At 44.1% G+C, this 18,489-nt stretch overlaps 1 protein-coding gene across 5 annotated transcripts in view; it reads left to right on the forward strand.

Moving 5' to 3' along the window:
• Positions 1-18,489, forward strand: part of FAT3 (FAT atypical cadherin 3) — a 717,681-nt gene that overhangs the window by 610,413 nt on the left and 88,779 nt on the right. For all 5 annotated transcript variants that reach the window (XM_057553401.1, XM_057553405.1, XM_057553404.1 and 2 more), the window contains 4 exons: positions 355-4,428; positions 8,952-9,148; positions 10,168-10,321; positions 12,611-12,844. In XM_057553401.1, the coding sequence (XP_057409384.1) occupies positions 355-4,428; positions 8,952-9,148; positions 10,168-10,321; positions 12,611-12,844 (4,659 nt within the window). The remainder of the gene's footprint in view (positions 1-354; positions 4,429-8,951; positions 9,149-10,167; positions 10,322-12,610; positions 12,845-18,489) is intronic.

The raw sequence follows: 18,489 nt of genomic DNA on the forward strand, positions 1-18,489 counted from the left end.
CAGTGTCATTGGCATGTGCCAGCCCAGTCTGGGAATAAGAAAATCCTAAGCAGGAAAGTCTTTCCTACAAACTCTCCTATTTCCCAGTTTGAATGTACACAGAGCTGTGTTGTTGTTCTTGTTAACCTGGATGAAGAAGATACTGATCTGAAATTCACAATTTACTGGAAAACTCATTTCAGTTGCTTTTGAATACCCCTAAAAGGGAAGTCTCTCATTTTATTTCAGGATGAGGTGGAGTGAAAATGAATAATTGCTGTTTGCCATGTTGTGTAAAGTAGCTTTAAGATGAAGAGTGAATCTTCAGAAAATGACCCACTTGAACTCATTTCCCTGTTGATTTTTCTATTGTAGGGAACACTGGGAACACATTTAAGATAGAACCAGTCCTGGGCATCATCACTGTTTCTAAAGAGCCAGACATGACAACAATGGGTCAGTTTGTCCTATCAGTCAAAGTCACAGATCAGGGTTCCCCGCCGATGTCTGCCACCGCGATTGTGCGAATTTCTGTCACCATGTCTGATAATTCTCACCCCAAGTTCACTCACAAAGACTACCAAGCAGAAGTAAATGAAAATGTTGATATTGGAACATCAGTCGTTCTAATCTCTGCCATCAGTCAATCCACCCTCATTTATGAAGTCAAAGATGGAAACGTTGATGGGATTTTCACCATAAATCCCTATTCTGGAGTCATCACCACACGGAAGGCACTGGATTACGAGCGTACCTCCTCTTATCAGCTCATTGTCCAGGCCACCAACATGGCAGGAATGGCTTCCAACGTCACAATCAATATTCAGGTTGTTGATGAAAATGATAATGCGCCAGTTTTTCTCTTTTCTCAGTATTTGGGTAGCCTAAGCGAGGCAGCCCCCATCAATAGCATCGTCAGGAGCTTGGACAACAGCCCGCTGGTGATTCGGGCTACAGATGCCGACAGCAATCGGAATGCTCTGCTTGTGTATCAGATTGTTGAGTCCACGGCCAAGAAGTTCTTCACGGTGGACTCCAGCACAGGTGCAATCAGAACAATCGCCAACCTGGACCATGAAACCATCGCCCATTTCCATTTTCATGTGCACGTGAGAGACAGTGGTAGCCCCCAGCTGACGGCAGAGAGTCCCGTTGAAGTCAACATAGAAGTGACAGATGTGAATGACAACCCACCTGTGTTCACTCAGGCTGTGTTTGAGACTGTCTTACTTCTACCTACCTATGTCGGTGTGGAGGTTCTGAAAGTTAGTGCCACGGATCCGGACTCTGAGGTGCCCCCAGAACTGACGTACAGCCTAATGGAAGGTAGCTTGGATCATTTTTTAATTGACTCAAGTAGTGGAGTGCTCACTATTAAAAACAACAACCTCTCCAAAGATCACTACATGCTGATAGTTAAGGTGTCTGATGGAAAGTTCTATAGTACTTCCATGGTCACCATCTTGGTTAAAGAAGCCATGGACAGCGGCCTCCACTTTACACAAAGCTTTTACTCCACCTCGATCTCAGAGAACAACACGAACATAACCAAAGTTGCTATTGTCAATGCAGTGGGAAATCGCCTTAATGAGCCCTTAAAATACAGCATCTTAAACCCAGGAAATAAGTTCAAGATAAAATCTACCTCAGGGGTCATTCAGACCACCGGAGTCCCCTTTGACCGTGAAGAACAAGAGTTATATGAGCTGGTTGTGGAAGCCAGCCGAGAGCTAGACCATCTGCGGGTGGCAAGGGTGGTGGTCAGGGTTAACATCGAAGACATAAACGACAATTCTCCAGTCTTTGTGGGCCTCCCTTACTACGCTGCTGTGCAAGTTGATGCTGAGCCTGGCACCCTGATTTACCGAGTGACAACCATTGACAAAGACAAAGGTGCAAATGGAGAAGTGACCTACCTCTTACAGGATGACTATGGCCACTTTGAAATTAACCCTAATTCAGGGAAAGTTATTTTAAAAGAAGCTTTCAACTCTGACTTGTCCAACATTGAGTATGAAGTCACCATCCTAGCCAAAGATGGTGGAAAACCCTCTTTGTCCACATCCGTGGAACTTCCCATCACTATTGTCAACAAAGCAATGCCTGTGTTTGATAAGCCCTTTTATACAGCATCCATCAACGAAGACATCAACGTCAACACCCCCATTCTAAGCATCAACGCCACCAGCCCAGAAGGCCAGGGCATCATATACATCATTATTGATGGGGATCTTTATAAACAATTTAACATTGACTTTGACACTGGGGTCCTGAAAGTCATTAGCCCTTTGGATTACGAAATTACATCTGTTTACAAGTTGACAGTAAGAGCCAGTGATGCCCTTACTGGGGCCAGGGCTGAAGTCACTGTTGACTTGCTACTTAATGATGTAAATGACAACCCCCCTATTTTTGATCAACCCACGTACAATACCACATTATCAGAAGCTTCTCTCATTGGGACACCTGTTTTACAAGTTGTCTCTACAGATGCAGACTCAGAAAACAATAAAATGGTCCATTATCAGATTGTCCAGGATACTTACAACAGCACGGATTATTTTCACATAGACAGCACAAGTGGCTTAATCCTGACAGCGCGGATGCTTGACCATGAGTTAGTGCAACACTGCACTTTGAAAGTCAGAGCCACAGATAATGGCTTCCCATCACTGAGCAGCGAGGTCCTGGTTCATATCTACATCTCGGATGTAAATGACAACCCTCCAGTCTTTAATCAGCTCATTTATGAGTCATATGTGAGTGAATTAGCCCCCCGGGGCCATTTTGTAACTTGTGTGCAAGCCTCCGATGCAGACAGCTCTGATTTTGACCGGTTGGAATACAGCATTTTATCTGGGAATGACCGGACGAGCTTTCTGATGGACAGCAAGAGTGGCGTCATCACGCTCTCCAACCACCGGAAGCAGCGGATGGAGCCTCTGTACAGTCTCAATGTGTCCGTCTCTGATGGGCTGTTCACTAGCACTGCCCAGGTGCACATCAGGGTCCTCGGGGCCAACCTGTACAGCCCTGCCTTTTCGCAAAGCACCTATGTAGCTGAGGTGAGAGAGAACACAGCCGCTGGGACAAAGGTAATTCACGTTCGAGCCACGGATGGGGATCCAGGGACATATGGGCAGGTCAGCTACGCCATCATCAATGACTTTGCTAAGGATCGATTCCTCATAGATGGCAATGGACAGGTCATCACAACAGAAAGGCTCGACCGGGAAAACCCTCTGGAAGGAGACATCAGTATTTTTTTGAGGGCCCTTGATGGTGGAGGGAGAACAACTTTCTGCACCGTGAGGGTGATTGTGGTGGATGAAAATGACAATGCCCCTCAGTTCATGACAGTGGAATACAGAGCCAGCGTCAGGGCAGATGTCGGACGGGGTCACCTGGTCACTCAGGTTCAAGCCATGGATCCAGACGATGGAGCAAATGCAAGGATTACTTATTCCCTCTATAGCGAGGCCTCGGTCTCGGTGGCTGACCTCCTGGAAATCGATCCTGACAATGGCTGGATGGTCACAAAGGGCCATTTTAACCAGCTGAAAAACACAGTGCTGTCCTTCTTTGTCAAAGCAGTGGATGGGGGCATTCCGGTGAAGCATTCCCTCATCCCCGTCTACATCCACGTCTTACCCCCTGAAACATTCTTGCCGTCCTTCACCCAGTCTCAGTATTCCTTCACCATTTCAGAAGATACAGCCATTGGGAGCACGGTGGACACCCTGAGGATTTTGCCCACTCAGAAAGTCAAGTTCAGCACAGTTAATGGGGAGCGGCTGGAAAATAACAAAGGAGCTGTCTTCATCATAGAACAGGAAACAGGCACGATCAAGCTGGACAAACGTCTTGACCATGAGATCAGCCCAGCTTTCCACTTCAAAGTAGCAGCCACTATACCCCTGGACAAGGTAGACATTGTGTTCACGGTGGATGTAGACATCAAGGTACTGGATCTGAATGACAACAAGCCAGTCTTTGAAACTTCAAGCTATGAGACGATCATCATGGAAGGGATGCCTGTGGGCACCAAACTCACGCAGGTGAGAGCCATCGATATGGACTGGGGAGCCAATGGGCAGGTCACCTACTCCCTCCACTCAGATTCCCAACCTGAAAAGGTGATGGAAGCGTTCAACATTGACAGTAACACAGGCTGGATCAGTACCTTGAGAGACCTGGATCACGAGACAGACCCCACGTTCACCTTCTCCGTGGTGGCCTCCGACCTCGGGGAGGCCTTCTCTCTTTCTTCCACAGCATTGGTCTCTGTCAGGGTGACGGATATAAATGACAATGCTCCAGTCTTTGCCCACGAGGTGTACCGAGGGAACGTGAAGGAGAGCGACCCTCCGGGCGAGGTGGTAGCTGTCCTCAGCACATGGGACAGAGACTCTTCTGACATCAATCGACAAGTGAGCTATCATATTACAGGTAAGTCTGTCACCCTTGGTTTTCACTATGTGCTCTGCTTTCTAAAGAAAGATGGAAGGTGGCAGAGGGGTAAGAGTAGGAGAGAAGAAGGAAGATGAGATGAGGGTTTGAGAAGTTATCTTACCTCTCTGGGGCTGAGGAAAATATCTGAGTAGCGTCAGTTTTTTAGTTGTTACTAACTCAGCCTTAGTTTGGAGTTCATTGTTTTGCCTATGACAGATTACCCAGATTGGTACCCAGTCCTTGAGTCAATTTTTATCATTTAAAAAAGAGTCCAGCCAAATATCTCAGTGGAAGAAATGAAAATAACAGCTCTTTTTGATTGGGGGTGGGGGAATGTATGTTTTTTTAAGTATATTCCTTTCTCGTACTTTTTGTAGCGGTAAGAAAAATAAATAGCTTTACTTACAAGTCTTTCCTGGTAGTAAAAACTCAGATGCGTGCACACACACAACACACACATATACAAATCAGAGGGCATGGTTCGACCTTTTGCTGAAAAATGTTAAATTATAACTCCAAGTCAAAGGGTATGTCTTCTGACATCACAATTTTCTTGGATCCCTTTTCTGTCTTTCCAGATAGTAAATAGCAGTTCAATAGGAAAGCCAAGATAGACAAATGAGGTCACCCAGAGTGCACAAAAAGCGTCACCATTACTCTAAGGGGCAGAGGATCTCATGTCAGAGTGAAGAAGGGGTGTCACTGATCAGGAATAGCTTTCTGGGGGTGACTGGCCTTAAACTGCAAAGAGGAGAGGGTTGGTGGTGTGGGAGCAGTCTTCCTAAAAACTATTTGGGGGTTTTAAAGCTAATATTTTGATGTCGTGACATTCAAAGGCAGAACATAAGCAAAGTGCCAAAAGATTTTAAAGAATCCATCCATACTCGTAGTCAGGTGGCCTCCCTTTAGAAAAACTACATTATTCAAAGTGAAAAATGAATTAATTAGAATGCCCTCAGGGCACAGAATCTGCTTAAGTACGTTAGTGGGAAAGTTAATTAATCACTGCAGAATAAGATCCACAGAAGAGCATATGTGTCATTGCTCGGGACCGCAACACCTCCCCGCCACAGCACTACTCTTTTTCTTTATGGAACTGTTTTCTTGGTGCTGTTTTCTGTTTAAGGGTCTTAATGCATTTGTGCTTTGTCTGATACCGTTCATTGTGTTTTTTTTTTTTCATTGAAATGTATGTTTCTGCAGTAAAGACATGAGTGATAGTGGTAAGGAAAGAAAGGTGAGTAAAGCATCAACTTTGATTTATTTGCATTTGGTTTCAGACAAAAAGCTTCTTAGGCATTCTTTTTTTTTTAAGTTTTTAAAAATTTTTTATTTATTTATTTTTGGCTATGCACGGGCTTTCTCTAGTTGTGGCGAGCAGGGGCTACTCTTCATTGCAGAGTGCAGGCTTCTCATTGCGGTGGCTTCTCTTGTTGCGGAGCACGGACTCTAGGCATGCGGGCTCCAGTAGTTGTGGCTCGCGGGCTCAGTAGTTGTGGCTCGCAGGCTCTAGAGCGCAGGCTCAGTAGTTGTGGTGCGCGGGCTTAGTTTCCGCGGCATGTGGGATCTTCCCAGACCAGGGCTCGAACCCGTGTCCCCTGCATTGGCAGGCAGTTTCTTAACCACTGCACCACCAGGAAAGCCCTTCTTAGGCATTCTGAGGGATACTTTTCTATTTGGAAGAATGGTTAAATAATCAGCTTTAATTATTTACACATCGTCTCTGAATTCTCAGTGGATGGTTTAAGGGACCATCCCACTGACTTTACCAAAGTAATGAGAACAGAGTAGCTTCAAGCTACTGTTACTATTAGCCAAGCCAACCACCAACAGATTTTTATTAGATTTAACTTTTGCTCTTGATGTCACACAACTTGGCTGTGCTGCCACTGATAAACAGAGGACGATTAATCATTTTATTTCGCAAAAGAGCAGTGTGGGCCTGCACCAGAAGCATTTAATAGAGAGGTTACATTTGTGCATGCTGAAATCATATTCAACTGAAGTATAATTGAATCCTAGCCAGTGGTAGAGGAAAGTGATTTTCAAGGGAGGACCCCGTGCCTCACCAGAGCATGTTTCTCAGCCTCAACATTATTGGCGTTGAGGGCTGGATAAGTCTCTGTTGTGGCATTGTAGGATGATTACCAGCACCTCTGGTTTCTATCCACTAGAATCCAGTAGCACCACCACCAGCATCACCCCTGATGTGACATTCAGAAATGTCTCTAGATGCTGACAAATGTCCCAGGGGTTTGCGCACCGCCGCCGTCAGTTGAGAACCACTGCCGTAGAGGAATGTGCGGCCCTCACCTTCTCTGCACTGTCTGCCCAGTACGGTCCATTTATCCTGTCGTTGTGTTGCCAAAGTTTGGCCTCTGTGCACCGGTGTCAGATTAAATCTTGGAGACAGAGTTTGGGGTGAAGTAGAAAGAAATCGCTTTATTGCTTTGCCAGACAGAGGGGGCTACAGCGGGTTAATACCCTCAAGCCTGTGTGTCCCACCCTGGAGGGGGTTCTGAAGAGTCGTCTAGTGTTCAAGGAGCAGGGCGTGATCACCTCGTGGACATTCTGATTGGCTGGTGGTGAGGTAATGGGGAGTCAGCATCATCAACCTCCTTGTTCCAACCGGTCTGGGGTCTACCGTGCTGGTGGGCAGCACACAGTTAACTTCTCCCACCTGGTGGGGCTTTCAGTATCTGTGAAACAGCTCAAAGGACATGGCTCAGATTATCTTTAGCCCTTGAGGAGGAACTAAAGGTCCTTGACTTTGTTTAATGGCTAAAGTATTATTATTTTGTCATGCTTGACTGTTTTCCTTTCTTTCTGCATTTTCTCACTTCTCTGATTGAATTTATTCTTTGATTAAAGTTTTCCCATAGACAAAAGGCAGGTAGAAGTCTATTCTAGGAAGGCCTCATAGGGTCCTGCTTGGTTACAGTTGGTCCACACTGCTGAGCCCCTGGATGCCCGTCCCCCCCGCCCCCCATGCCTTACATCCAGAGTGCAGTCTGACACTCAAAGTCCCACTACTTCTCACTCAGTCCCTCCGGCAGGACCGTGGGTTTGCCCTCTGTTCTTATATATATATATATATATATATATATATATATATATTTTTTTTTTTTTTTAATGGCTGTGTTGGGTCTTCGTTTCTGCGCGTGGGCCCTCTCCAGTTGCGGCAAGTGGGGGCCACTCTTCACCACAGTGCGCGGGCCCCCCACCATCGCGGCCCCTCCTGCTGCGGAGCACAGGCTCCAGACGCGCAAGCTCAGTAATTGTGGCTCACGGGCCCAGCCGCTCCGCGGCACGTGGGATCCTCCCAGACCAGGGCCCGAACCCGTGTCCCCCGCACCGGCAGGCAGACTCTCAACCACTGCTCCACCAGGGAATTCCCTCTGTTCTTTTAAAGATTCGTTGTAAGAAGGTGAGATGGCTGCACTTTTTCAGTGAAGCAGCAGCCAGCAGGCAGTAGGCTTTCCTTATTTATTTGTTTATTGTCAGTCTTTCCCATCAGAAAGTGAGCTCCACCACGAGAGCAGGGATTTTTGTCACTTTTATCCACTGCTGTAGCCCCACTGCCTGGCACGGTGCCTTGCCCAGAGCAGGTGACAAATATGTGTGAATGCCCAAACAAGCGAGACAGCAAAGACCTAACTGGATTCCGGACTTCTTGCCAGTTGTCTCGTCCAGTCTTCCTCCGTGTTTGAGGTGACATTATTTCCCCCTTCAGGTTTGGAAGGTCAAGGTGGTTTTCTTCTTCCTTCCTCCAAGCTGCTTTTGTCTCCCTGTAATTCAGTGATGTGGGAAAGTAATATTGCTGGGACTACATTCAGTGTTTCAGCCTCATCAAAAGCGGTTCCACTCCAGCTTTTCTATGTTTCTTCCATTTTCACCAGCTTCACTGTGTTAAATTTGATCTAATTGCAGTGCTTATCTTTGAACGGCTCCTTCAATGACCCTGCACTGGGGGTATTTAATCCTAATGGGTCTTCCTCTGTCACACAAACTTTTCTTCCCCAAACTTCAGTCCTTATAAGAAGAGCTGCTGTATGATAAAGCCTTCATTAAAAGATTCCTTAATAGAACTGACTGCCTTTCCTTGATTGCATAATCAACCAACGGCTAATGAAATTGTCTTGGTAACAAGAGCTATAGTGTATTACATCCTCTCTTGAGACGAAGTGGAAAGACAGTTGTATCAGCCCGATAAGAAGATTGATTGTTCACAGTTTGAATTTGATTGTCCTTAAGGGGAACTAAACAAGAGATCATCTCCAGCTTCTCTAAGTCCATTTTCTTCTCTTAGAAAGTTACTGTTTTACTTTCCACACAAGCCAAACATATAAATATCATGCTTTGTTGCAGGAGAGTCAAAAGGAAGTGAGTGTCAATTTTTTTTCAGCATCGTAAACGATGCAGTTTGAGAGGCACCTGGATGACCCCGCCCAGGCCTCTCGCTATTGGTGGAGATCAAAGCTTTTCATTTCACATCTTCAAAAACTCTTTTTTCACCACAGGAGGGAACCCCCGAGGAAGGTTTGCCCTGGGCCTGGTGCAGAGCGAATGGAAGGTCTACGTGAAGAGACCTCTAGATAGAGAAGAACAAGACATTTACTTCCTCAATATCACCGCCACTGATGGGCTCTTTGTCACTCAGGCCATGGTGGAAGTGACTGTCAGTGATGTGAATGACAACAGCCCAGTGTGTGATCAGGTGAGATTTGTGGCTGTGTCGGATATATCACTGCTTTTTACTCTGCTTATCTAAAATTAAGTCAAAACCCATTTCACTTTTCTCCTTAAGGCCAGGCTGCTTTCTCATCTTATCTCCTTCATTAATGAGCTCCAAATGGATATAAGAGGGTAAGAGGTGGACTCTAGGATGAAATATTATAAACATGAAAACAGTATAGTTAGCAAGATCAGTACCTAATTCTGCCCACCAAAAAAATCAAACAAACAAAAAAATAAAACCAGGAGTCTCAAAATTAAATCATTTTTAAGGACTCATAAAGGACACTAGGAATTTTTCTGTGTGAATCACCGATTTCATAAAAGAAGAATGGACCACTCAAAAGTATGAATTACTTTTTTTGTATAAGGTTACACAGCTGGTTGGTAGCAACGTTGGTAATGAAGCTGGGTCTCCAGACCCCTTATGAAGTGGCCTTTCTACCACAGTTCAAAGCGTGACAGCGAATGCAAGGTGCCAGTCATTGATTTTATTTCCTTTCTTACCAAAGTTAAATCACCCTTCCTTTACCTTTTCCTTACATGTGGATTGAGAGACCATATTGGTGCTCTTTAGCTCAGAAAAGTGTAGCAAATAGATTTAGTCTCTCATACTAATGCCAGATGTTAGTAGTGGCTCTTTAAAGACTTGAAGGGTCCCAAGGATTAAGAGTAGCATGATCGATATGTGATGTGGGTCATGGTTCCACAGGGGTGGGGATTTTTGTCTGTTTTCTTCTCCGTTGTACTTCTAGCATCTCAGTGGTACCTAGCACATAGTAGGTGCCCAATCAGTAGTTGTTGGTGATGAGCATGGGAGGGGCAGGGCAAGAGATAGTCTCTGTTTCATCATATGGTATAAGATGATTCTGTGGTAGAGGAAGAACATAGGTGAAGATAAATTATGCGAATGCATTTTTAAAGAAATCATTTATAATGCTAAATATGGCAACTGCCCCACAAATACTAATGATTTAATGACTTTTCTTTACCTTTGCCTAGGTTGCATATACAGCATTATTTCCCGAAGACATTCCATCGAACAAAATCATCCTGAAGGTCAGTGCCAAGGATGCTGATATTGGATCCAATGGAGATATACGATACTCACTCTATGGATCTGGAAACAATGAATTTTTTCTAGATCCACAAAGTGGTAAGGCGAAATTTATTCTTTGGGTAAATGCCATTGTTAACCCATGAGAGAAGTTAAACTCTCACATGGTCTTATCACTAGGGGGTAGTTAGTAGACAAGAGCCTTGATATGATGCCCTGCTATCTTGGATTCTTAAGAAATACTAGTAGGACATGGTGTTTGGAGGACAGAAACCTCATTTGGCCTATAAAACTTGCCCTGACTTTACCTACATTTAGCAGCACCAAGTAATCAGATGTGTCTGTTTGCTTCTCCTCTTTCTCATATCCATGAGTTAAAGCAGCTGACCTATAAATAGTATAAATAGAATTCTATCACAAATGCAAGTTTCCATGCAAACCAGACAGCGGTGCATAGTAAGGAGAGTTTTGCCCTGTGGAAATCCCTTTTGGGTCCCTATGCTTATTAACATACTTGTCTGGTTTTTATTCATCATTCCTGTCTAGTTTCTCCAAAGCTATGAGTCCTCAGACTTGCTTACATATTGAGGTAAAATTTATAAGTTGAAAGGTTATGTACACTAAAGGCAGATGCCCACATTGAAGGCCATAGATAATGGAAATATAGCATTTTCTATGGAGGTAAATTATCTCAGTGTTGTGTATTGGATGGCCCATCCATTGACAATTTTTAAATGAAGTGTAAAGATTGAATAATTTGCATATTTCCAGTGTTGTGTTCGTCATAATGAACAATAGCTAATTTCTGAGTCTCCAGAAGATATTGACTCCTTCCTAGCCCTCTCCCATGTCCAGTGCATCTTACTGGGAAGGGCTTAGCTACATAACAATACGCTACTTGGCTAAAGAGGCCTGGCAATTTTTTATTGAATAGGTAACATTTATTAACTACTAGACCTAAAAGTACTTTATGGGATATTTGTGTTCGATTCCAAGATGAGCCAAACAAAGCATCCCCAAGGGATATTGTAACCCAGTGGAGAAGACAGAGCTATAAGTCAATACTAATAATAACAGAAATAACAACAATAATAGTGAAAGACAGAATGAGTGCCCGGGAGAGATATCAGGAGAGACATATCTGGGCACAGAGGAAGAAGTAGCTAATATTCTAATAAGAGGGAAGGAGAAACTTTTAAAGCAGAGCTAGCATTTGAACTGAGCCAGGATTCTAGGAGCTAAAGCAGGACACTGCCGGTCACGGGGGCAGCGTGGGCAGAGAGCACGGCACTTCCAGGGAAAGCTGTGTACAACATTGTCACTGGTCAGAGGAGCCACGGAATGGCTCGTGAGAAAAATGGTAGAAAAATAAATTTAGGTCAGATTTTGGAGGGTCTTGAATGCCCAACTGAAAAACCACTGGGTGTTTTGGAGAAGGGGAAGATGATCCAGGCTAGATTTGAGAACTGGCTGCAGTCAGGAAACCATAAGAGGAACAGCTTTATAAGTATAGATGGCTTCGTCCCAATGACATCTACTAATTTTATTAAGAGTACATAATAATATTTCATGAGTCCTACTTTTCACCAAACAGTATTTATTCAGGTCTGTCATTGTGCTTATTGCCATTATCCATTGAAATTTAGGTAACAAGAATAACAAAATCCCCACAGGGGCTGACACTCAGGACCAGTACAGCTATCCGAGTGATTAAAATACAGACATAACCTCCCTCCATGTTGGTTGCCAAAGGGCTGCTGCTTTAAGCTTCTCAGATAACCCCCCACTGGAACCCTCCCCGAGCAATCACAGGCCCTACTACTATCCAGCAAGTGGGGTTCGCCTGGCACAGTAGGACTCCTTCATGACCTCTTTCTGCTAAAGCCAGCCTGTTTTGACTGTTTTTCTCTAAAAGATGGGGTAAAAAAAAACCGTTAAATATCTGGAAGCAGACAGACTGCCCCTTCTGAGTTTACAAATCATTGACCTGATTGACCGTCAGAGAACTAAGGATACAGGTCCATTCTTCATGCTTTTTCTGGAGAAAATCCAGAAACAAGGCTGATCTCCAGGGCAGTTCTTGAGAGGTTTAAAGAGGTATGGAGCTTCTCCATGCTGCCAAGAGAAGGAACCCTTGAAACAAGAGGTTTCACAGTGGGATTAATTCATCTGAAGGTCGTACAGTTGGTTTTTTGTTGCATCCAGAATCCCGTCACTTTTTCCCTGATGCTTAAAAAAATTGAACTTGCTCGATTTTTCAAAGCATGAGGCGCTGGAGCCAAATGTCAGCGATCCTTCCTGTACTGGGGATTCTGTATGCACAATAATTGATTCTCTGCTCTTCAAAGAAAGACAGTTTTTGAAAAGCTAGGCCATTTATTTTCACAGGTGAGTTAAAAACCTTGGCTCTGTTGGACCGGGAGAGGGTCCCTGCATACAGCCTCATCGCCAGGGCCACCGACGGGGGTGGCAGGTTCTGCCAGTCTGACGTCCATCTGATCCTGGAGGATGTGAACGATAACCCCCCAGTGTTTTCGTCCGACCACTATCACGCCTGTGTCTATGAGAACACAGCCACCAAGGCTCTGTTGACCAGAGTTCAAGCAGTAGATCCCGATGTCGGTAAGTCAGCTGCACCGATGGGATGCCTCGCTGTTTGTACATTTGACGCATCTTCAGGTGCTCCCTGTCCTTTAGTTTCATCAGCCCACCTTGGCTCCTTACCATGAAAACAAGTACATTAAACCACATTCCAGCTCTTCCGCTGACACACTTCATAGGCACAAGAGAACTCTGCAAGGCGACTTCCCGCCTCTTTCTAGGATTTGAAGAAGCGATACTATGAATTCCTTTACCTTTTAACAAAGAGCTTGGGGTTTGCATTTTTTTTTAACCTTTACAATGAAAATAACAGCTTTCTTACTTGCCCATTCCTCCTGAACATAGTTAAAATGCTGTGTTGTGTGGCAGGGAGAATTCATTTCCATTTCTATAAAGAATTGCAGCCCATGCTTTAGCTGAAATACGGCAATCTCGATTTACGGTGGTACCCCATAGTGCAAAGACCAATTACTAAATGTGCTGCCAGGCCAATGTGGATTTTTTTTAACTGCAGTTTTCCAGAGTATTTTGCTCATATAAACTGACATTACTAGGAGGGGTGTGGGTGTGGGCGATAAGAAGGAATTAGAATTGAAAGTTGCTAATAAAGTTTGTGTTCCAATCCACTTTACATAATGAGATGGTGAGTTAGAAAAGACCGGAGTTAATTGCTAGGTAGTCCTTCTGAGAATGCATAAGTTATTGAGGTGACTGCATGATGGAATCTAAATACGAAAGGGCATATAGACAGCCTCTTGGTTGTGCATTTTAAGAGCTGTAAATCAGGGGACTGGGGAATGATGGGGTGTGTCTGTTATGCTAAACAGGCCTTTATATAATTCAGGGTCTTATTGCTTAATTGTGAATCGAAAGAAAAATTATTGGACTAATGGAAAAGTAAATACATGATAATTAGTTGAAAACAAATGTAGAGCCCAGGGTCTCTGCATATTTCCCCTTAGAGAAATTAGTGGCTACACTATGAATTATTGTTCTTACCTCATTAGCATAATTTTTGAGGCTGAGAACCAACCCTTTAAAAATCTGCATATTGTAAAGCTTGGTAAAAAAAAAAAGATAAACAGGAAAAGACTCTTTTCTTTTTCGCTGTGCCACGTGGCTTATGGGATCTTAGCTCCCCGACCGGGCCCTTGGCAGTGAAAGCACCGAGTCCTAACCACTGGACCACCAGGGAATTCCAGAAAAGACTCTTTTATTGATTTATAATTATGTAATACTTACCAATACTCTTTTTTAAATGAGGATTGGAAAACATTCTGTGGACTCTTTTTTTTTTTAGAAGATTTATTGATTGATTGATTGCTATGTTGGGTCTTCGTTTCTGTGTGAGGGCTTTCTCTAGTTGTGGCAAGCGGGGGCTACTCTTCATCGCGGTGCGCAGGCCTCTCACTATCGTGGTCTCTCTTGCTGCAGAGCACAGGCTCCAGACGCGCAGGCTCAGTAGTTGTGGCTCACGGACCTAGTCGCTCCGCGGCATGTGGGATCTTCCCAGACCAGGGCTCGAACCCGTGTCCCCTGCATTGGCAGGCAGATTCTCCACCACTGCGCCACCAGGGAAGCCCCTCTGTGGACTCTTGATAGCAGACTTTTGGGGAAAAGAGGACAGAAATCATGCAAATGAATCATCAATAATTTAATTTTGACTCTCAGAATGTGTAATGGTGCCAGAGATGAAATTTTAAGATCTAAAAATTTTTTAATTTAAATTAAAATTTCAATTTTAAAAAATTGGAGTTTTTCTACTCACCTCCTTCCTAAAGGAACTGGGTACGCTCTATGTACTAGAGATTGAACACAGAGGGCGTCTGATCAGTGCACATGATGTTTCAGACAGTGGAGGTGGGGAGAGGTTGTTGACTCACAGATGTGGTTGTGCTGGAGGGTGTGCAGTTAGCTCCGTCCTTCTCACTTCTTCTGAGTCAGCTGTCCGGGTTGGCAGTTGGGGAAGAAGGGTTGACCAGACTCTGGGCATTAGCAGGACAGAGAGGATAAAGCCTTTCAAAGACCAAACCCAGAATAACGACCTTATCAGCACCTCCCTCTGCTCATTTGCACTCATTAGCAAAAAATTAGCTTAACGCTCAGAGCTTCCAACAGACACAGAGGTTGAGTGCTGCTCATATAAGATGTGTTCACCAGGCTATTGTATTCGCTTCCGGAAAACCAGAGCATAGGATTCCAGATTCTGGGTCATATTCTCAGTTTTTGTAGAACTCATTTAGCGTTAGAAAAATAAAAACTAAGACAGCCGGGGAAGAACAAATGAACACCTCTGAAAAGGCAAGCTGAGCACCTGCTATTTCCAGGCACCGTGCTGAGGAGGTGGGTGTGAAGGTCTCGGTCAGAGCCTGCAGGGGGATTCCAGGGTCAAACCCACATTCTCCAGAGTCCCGGGCATCAGTGACTGGGGGCTCATGCCATTTTCATTAGCAGCCTGATTCCCCAGTTCTCCGTCTTCTGTAAGGCAGCACAGAGGAGCGTGAGCCGCATACTGAGATGACCAGTTTGTGGAGTGGGCGAATCATCTGGTGGCCAAGCTCAGCCTCTGGCCTGAAGCTGAGTTTGCACATGAATCGTTAAGACTGAATCCAGCCCTCCAGTATCTTTAGTTTGGCTTACAGACAGTGTTCCAAGAAGTTTGAATTAATTGTCAATAAAAGTCAAGAGAGATTTATTTGAATTTTCAATTTCTGACATTTTCTAAAAACAGCACTCAGAAGACTCAGCAATTCCAGGTGCACAGTCCCCCCATGGTAGGAGCCTAATAGCAGCTGCCTCCTTGATACCAGCCAGTTCTCACCCTCCCAATCCCCAGCCATCTCACTTACTTATGTTACCACCTGACTTCATAGGCCCCTCTCTAAAGAGACAAGGAAATGTCTGATTTTTACAGAACTTTTAATTTTGAAATAATCATAGGTTCACAGGAAGTTGCCAAAAACAAAAATGTACACGAGGTGGCATGTACTTTTCACCCAATCCTTTCTCCCAATGATATCATCTTGCATAACTGTAGTACACTCAGATTTTGGCACAGGTGCGTGTGTGTGTGTGTGTGTGTGGTTGCGTGTGTGTGTGATTTTGTGTGTGTGTGGTTGTGTGGGGGGGGTGGTTGTGTGTGTGGTTGTGTTGTGTGGTTGTGTGGGGGGTGGTTGTGTGTGTGTGTGGTTGTGTGTGTGTTTGTGTGGGTGTGGTTGTGTGGGTGTGGTTGTGTGGGTGGTTGTGTGTGGGTGGTTGTGTGGGTGGTTGTGTGTGTGTGGTTGTGTGTGTGTGGTTGTGTGGTTGTGTGTGTGTGGGGGTGTGGGTGTGTGTGGTGTGTGGGGGGGTGTGTGGTTGTGTGTGTGTTTGTGGTTGTGTGTGTGTGGTTGTGTGTAGTTGTGGGTGTGTGTGGTTCTATGCAGTTTTATCACCTGTGCAGCTTCATGTAACCACCACACACACCTCCTCCACACACTTCCTTCCCAGTCTCTAACCCCTGGCAACCACTAATCTCCGTATCTATAATTTTGTTATTCACAAATGTTATTTAAATGGAATTGTGTAGTTTGTCACCTTTTGAAAATGGCCTTTTTCACTCAGCATCATTCCTTTGAGATCCATCCAAGTGGTCTAATTGGTTTCTGACCCTAGTGAAGAACATTGGTTCAATTTGTAAAAATGACAGGGCTATTTGGTTCATGAAACTTCTTTTGTTAAGCATATTCCTTTACCTAAAGTTACAAACAATTTCAACAGCATTTGGCTGCAGTATATACTAAGTCACTATAAACCGCAGAAAAAATACAAAGATATATTAATCTGAAATCCGATTCCATTGCTTCATAAATTCAAAATGCTTACAGTGACTTGCTAACCTTTCATATCCTGGTTTTCTTATTTTAAAAAATATTATTGCTTTTAGCCAAACAACTCTTTTCCTTTGCCAAATTCATTATTCATAATGAACCAACTGCCTAGGTCAGGAATAAAATAAAAACAGAGGAAGACAAGACCATTTTAGCACCCAATTTATGAGTTCTAAGAAATAGCATGGCAACTATCTAGATTTCAGCGTTAAATTCTTAGTTTTCCTGTAAAATGGAAACATTCTCAATCCCATGAACTAATGACATGACTTTATGACCTAACATTTATAAAATTTAATCCTTTCAGTAAAGATTAGAAGACCTTTTGTTGCACCACCTCCTCTTAAGGTAGGATTTGTGTCCAGGTTCTCAATTTTGAGGGTTTTTTAAGCTAGCAAAGGGAATATGCAGAGGTGAAAATCGGAGCTAAAATCTGTGACCATTTTAGGCAAAGTGACATGGAAATAAAATGTAAACTTGCACTGGAAAATATGCCAGGGACCATGATTTACTGAGAGGCCAATGTCCAGATATTTGAGATTCAAGAGGACATATTTTTCATCTTATGGATCGGGGACATAAAGCAAGGAAATGTTCTAATGAGCAACTCACTCCTTTCCTGTAAAATATTTCCTACAAAGTTTAGAACTTCTTTCAGGGATTTTGGAGAAACTTGGAAGCTTGTAACATGCATTACATTTATTTTCCATTCAATATAACTGATATTTAATGAGTAGCTACATAGCAGGCATTCTAGAAGGAACTATACAAGGAATGTGCAGTGACAGGCCCAGGTTCTGTGCAGTAGTGAAGGGCATGAATCAGCAATACATAGACCGTGAATAAAAGGCAGAGCTCGCAGAATGAATGGGATTCAACAGGCGGAGGGAGAAAGGCCTTCAGGAAGACAGGAACCAGGAGGATGAAGTTGCAAAGCTGGGAAACTCTGGACCCAGTTAAATAGTTGGGAGATCATCACATGGTCAAGGACAGAGAGGAGGCAGTGAGATGAGAGAAGGCATCTGGGCATGGTTGTGGTGGTTCACAAACACCAGGAATTGTGTGCTTAAACCAATAGATAGAAAAGAACCACCGAGCACTTTGGAGAAAAGAAATTCATCAGTTCTGGGTTTGGGAAACGCTAATCTGATAGGAGCATCTAACATGGGTGTTAGGAAATCTTCTAGGAGAGTATCAAGAAAGATCACAGGGGCCAAAATTCGAGTAGTAGCTTTGGGATTTAAAAGGAAGGAGCAGGGACTTCCCTGGTGGTCCAGTGGCTAAGACTCCACGCTCCCAATGCAGGGGGCCCAGGTTTGATCCCTGGTCACGGAACTAGGTCCCCCATGCCACAACTAAGAGTTCACATGCTGTAACTAAAGATCCCACATGCTGCAATGAAGATCCTACACACGGCAACAAAGATACCGCATGCCACAACTAAGACCCGGCACAGCCAAATAAATAAATAAAAGGAAGGAGCAGAGGAGAGAGAGATTTTAAATGTGAAATCTGTCGATTTTGGTACTGACTGGATTGAAGGCACAATGGACAGGCTAGACAAGAACTCAAACTCGTGCACCAGGTGCAGGTGCTGCTTGCACAGAAATAGCTTAGGTGGCCTGAAGCAGGACCTGGTGTAGAAAGATGAAAAACTGGAGACACATTGGGAATTAAAGTACAGTCCTTCAGGAAAAAGTCAGGAATAAAGATAACAAGTTTGTTAATCATGACAGAGTAGGAAGGCTTTGCCTTTGAGGGGTTTACAGTCATAGTGGGAAACAGGCAAGCACAAAATAA

This window comes from Balaenoptera acutorostrata, chromosome 9 (assembly GCF_949987535.1).
Source record: "Balaenoptera acutorostrata chromosome 9, mBalAcu1.1, whole genome shotgun sequence".
Classification (NCBI taxonomy): Eukaryota; Metazoa; Chordata; class Mammalia; order Artiodactyla; family Balaenopteridae; genus Balaenoptera; species Balaenoptera acutorostrata.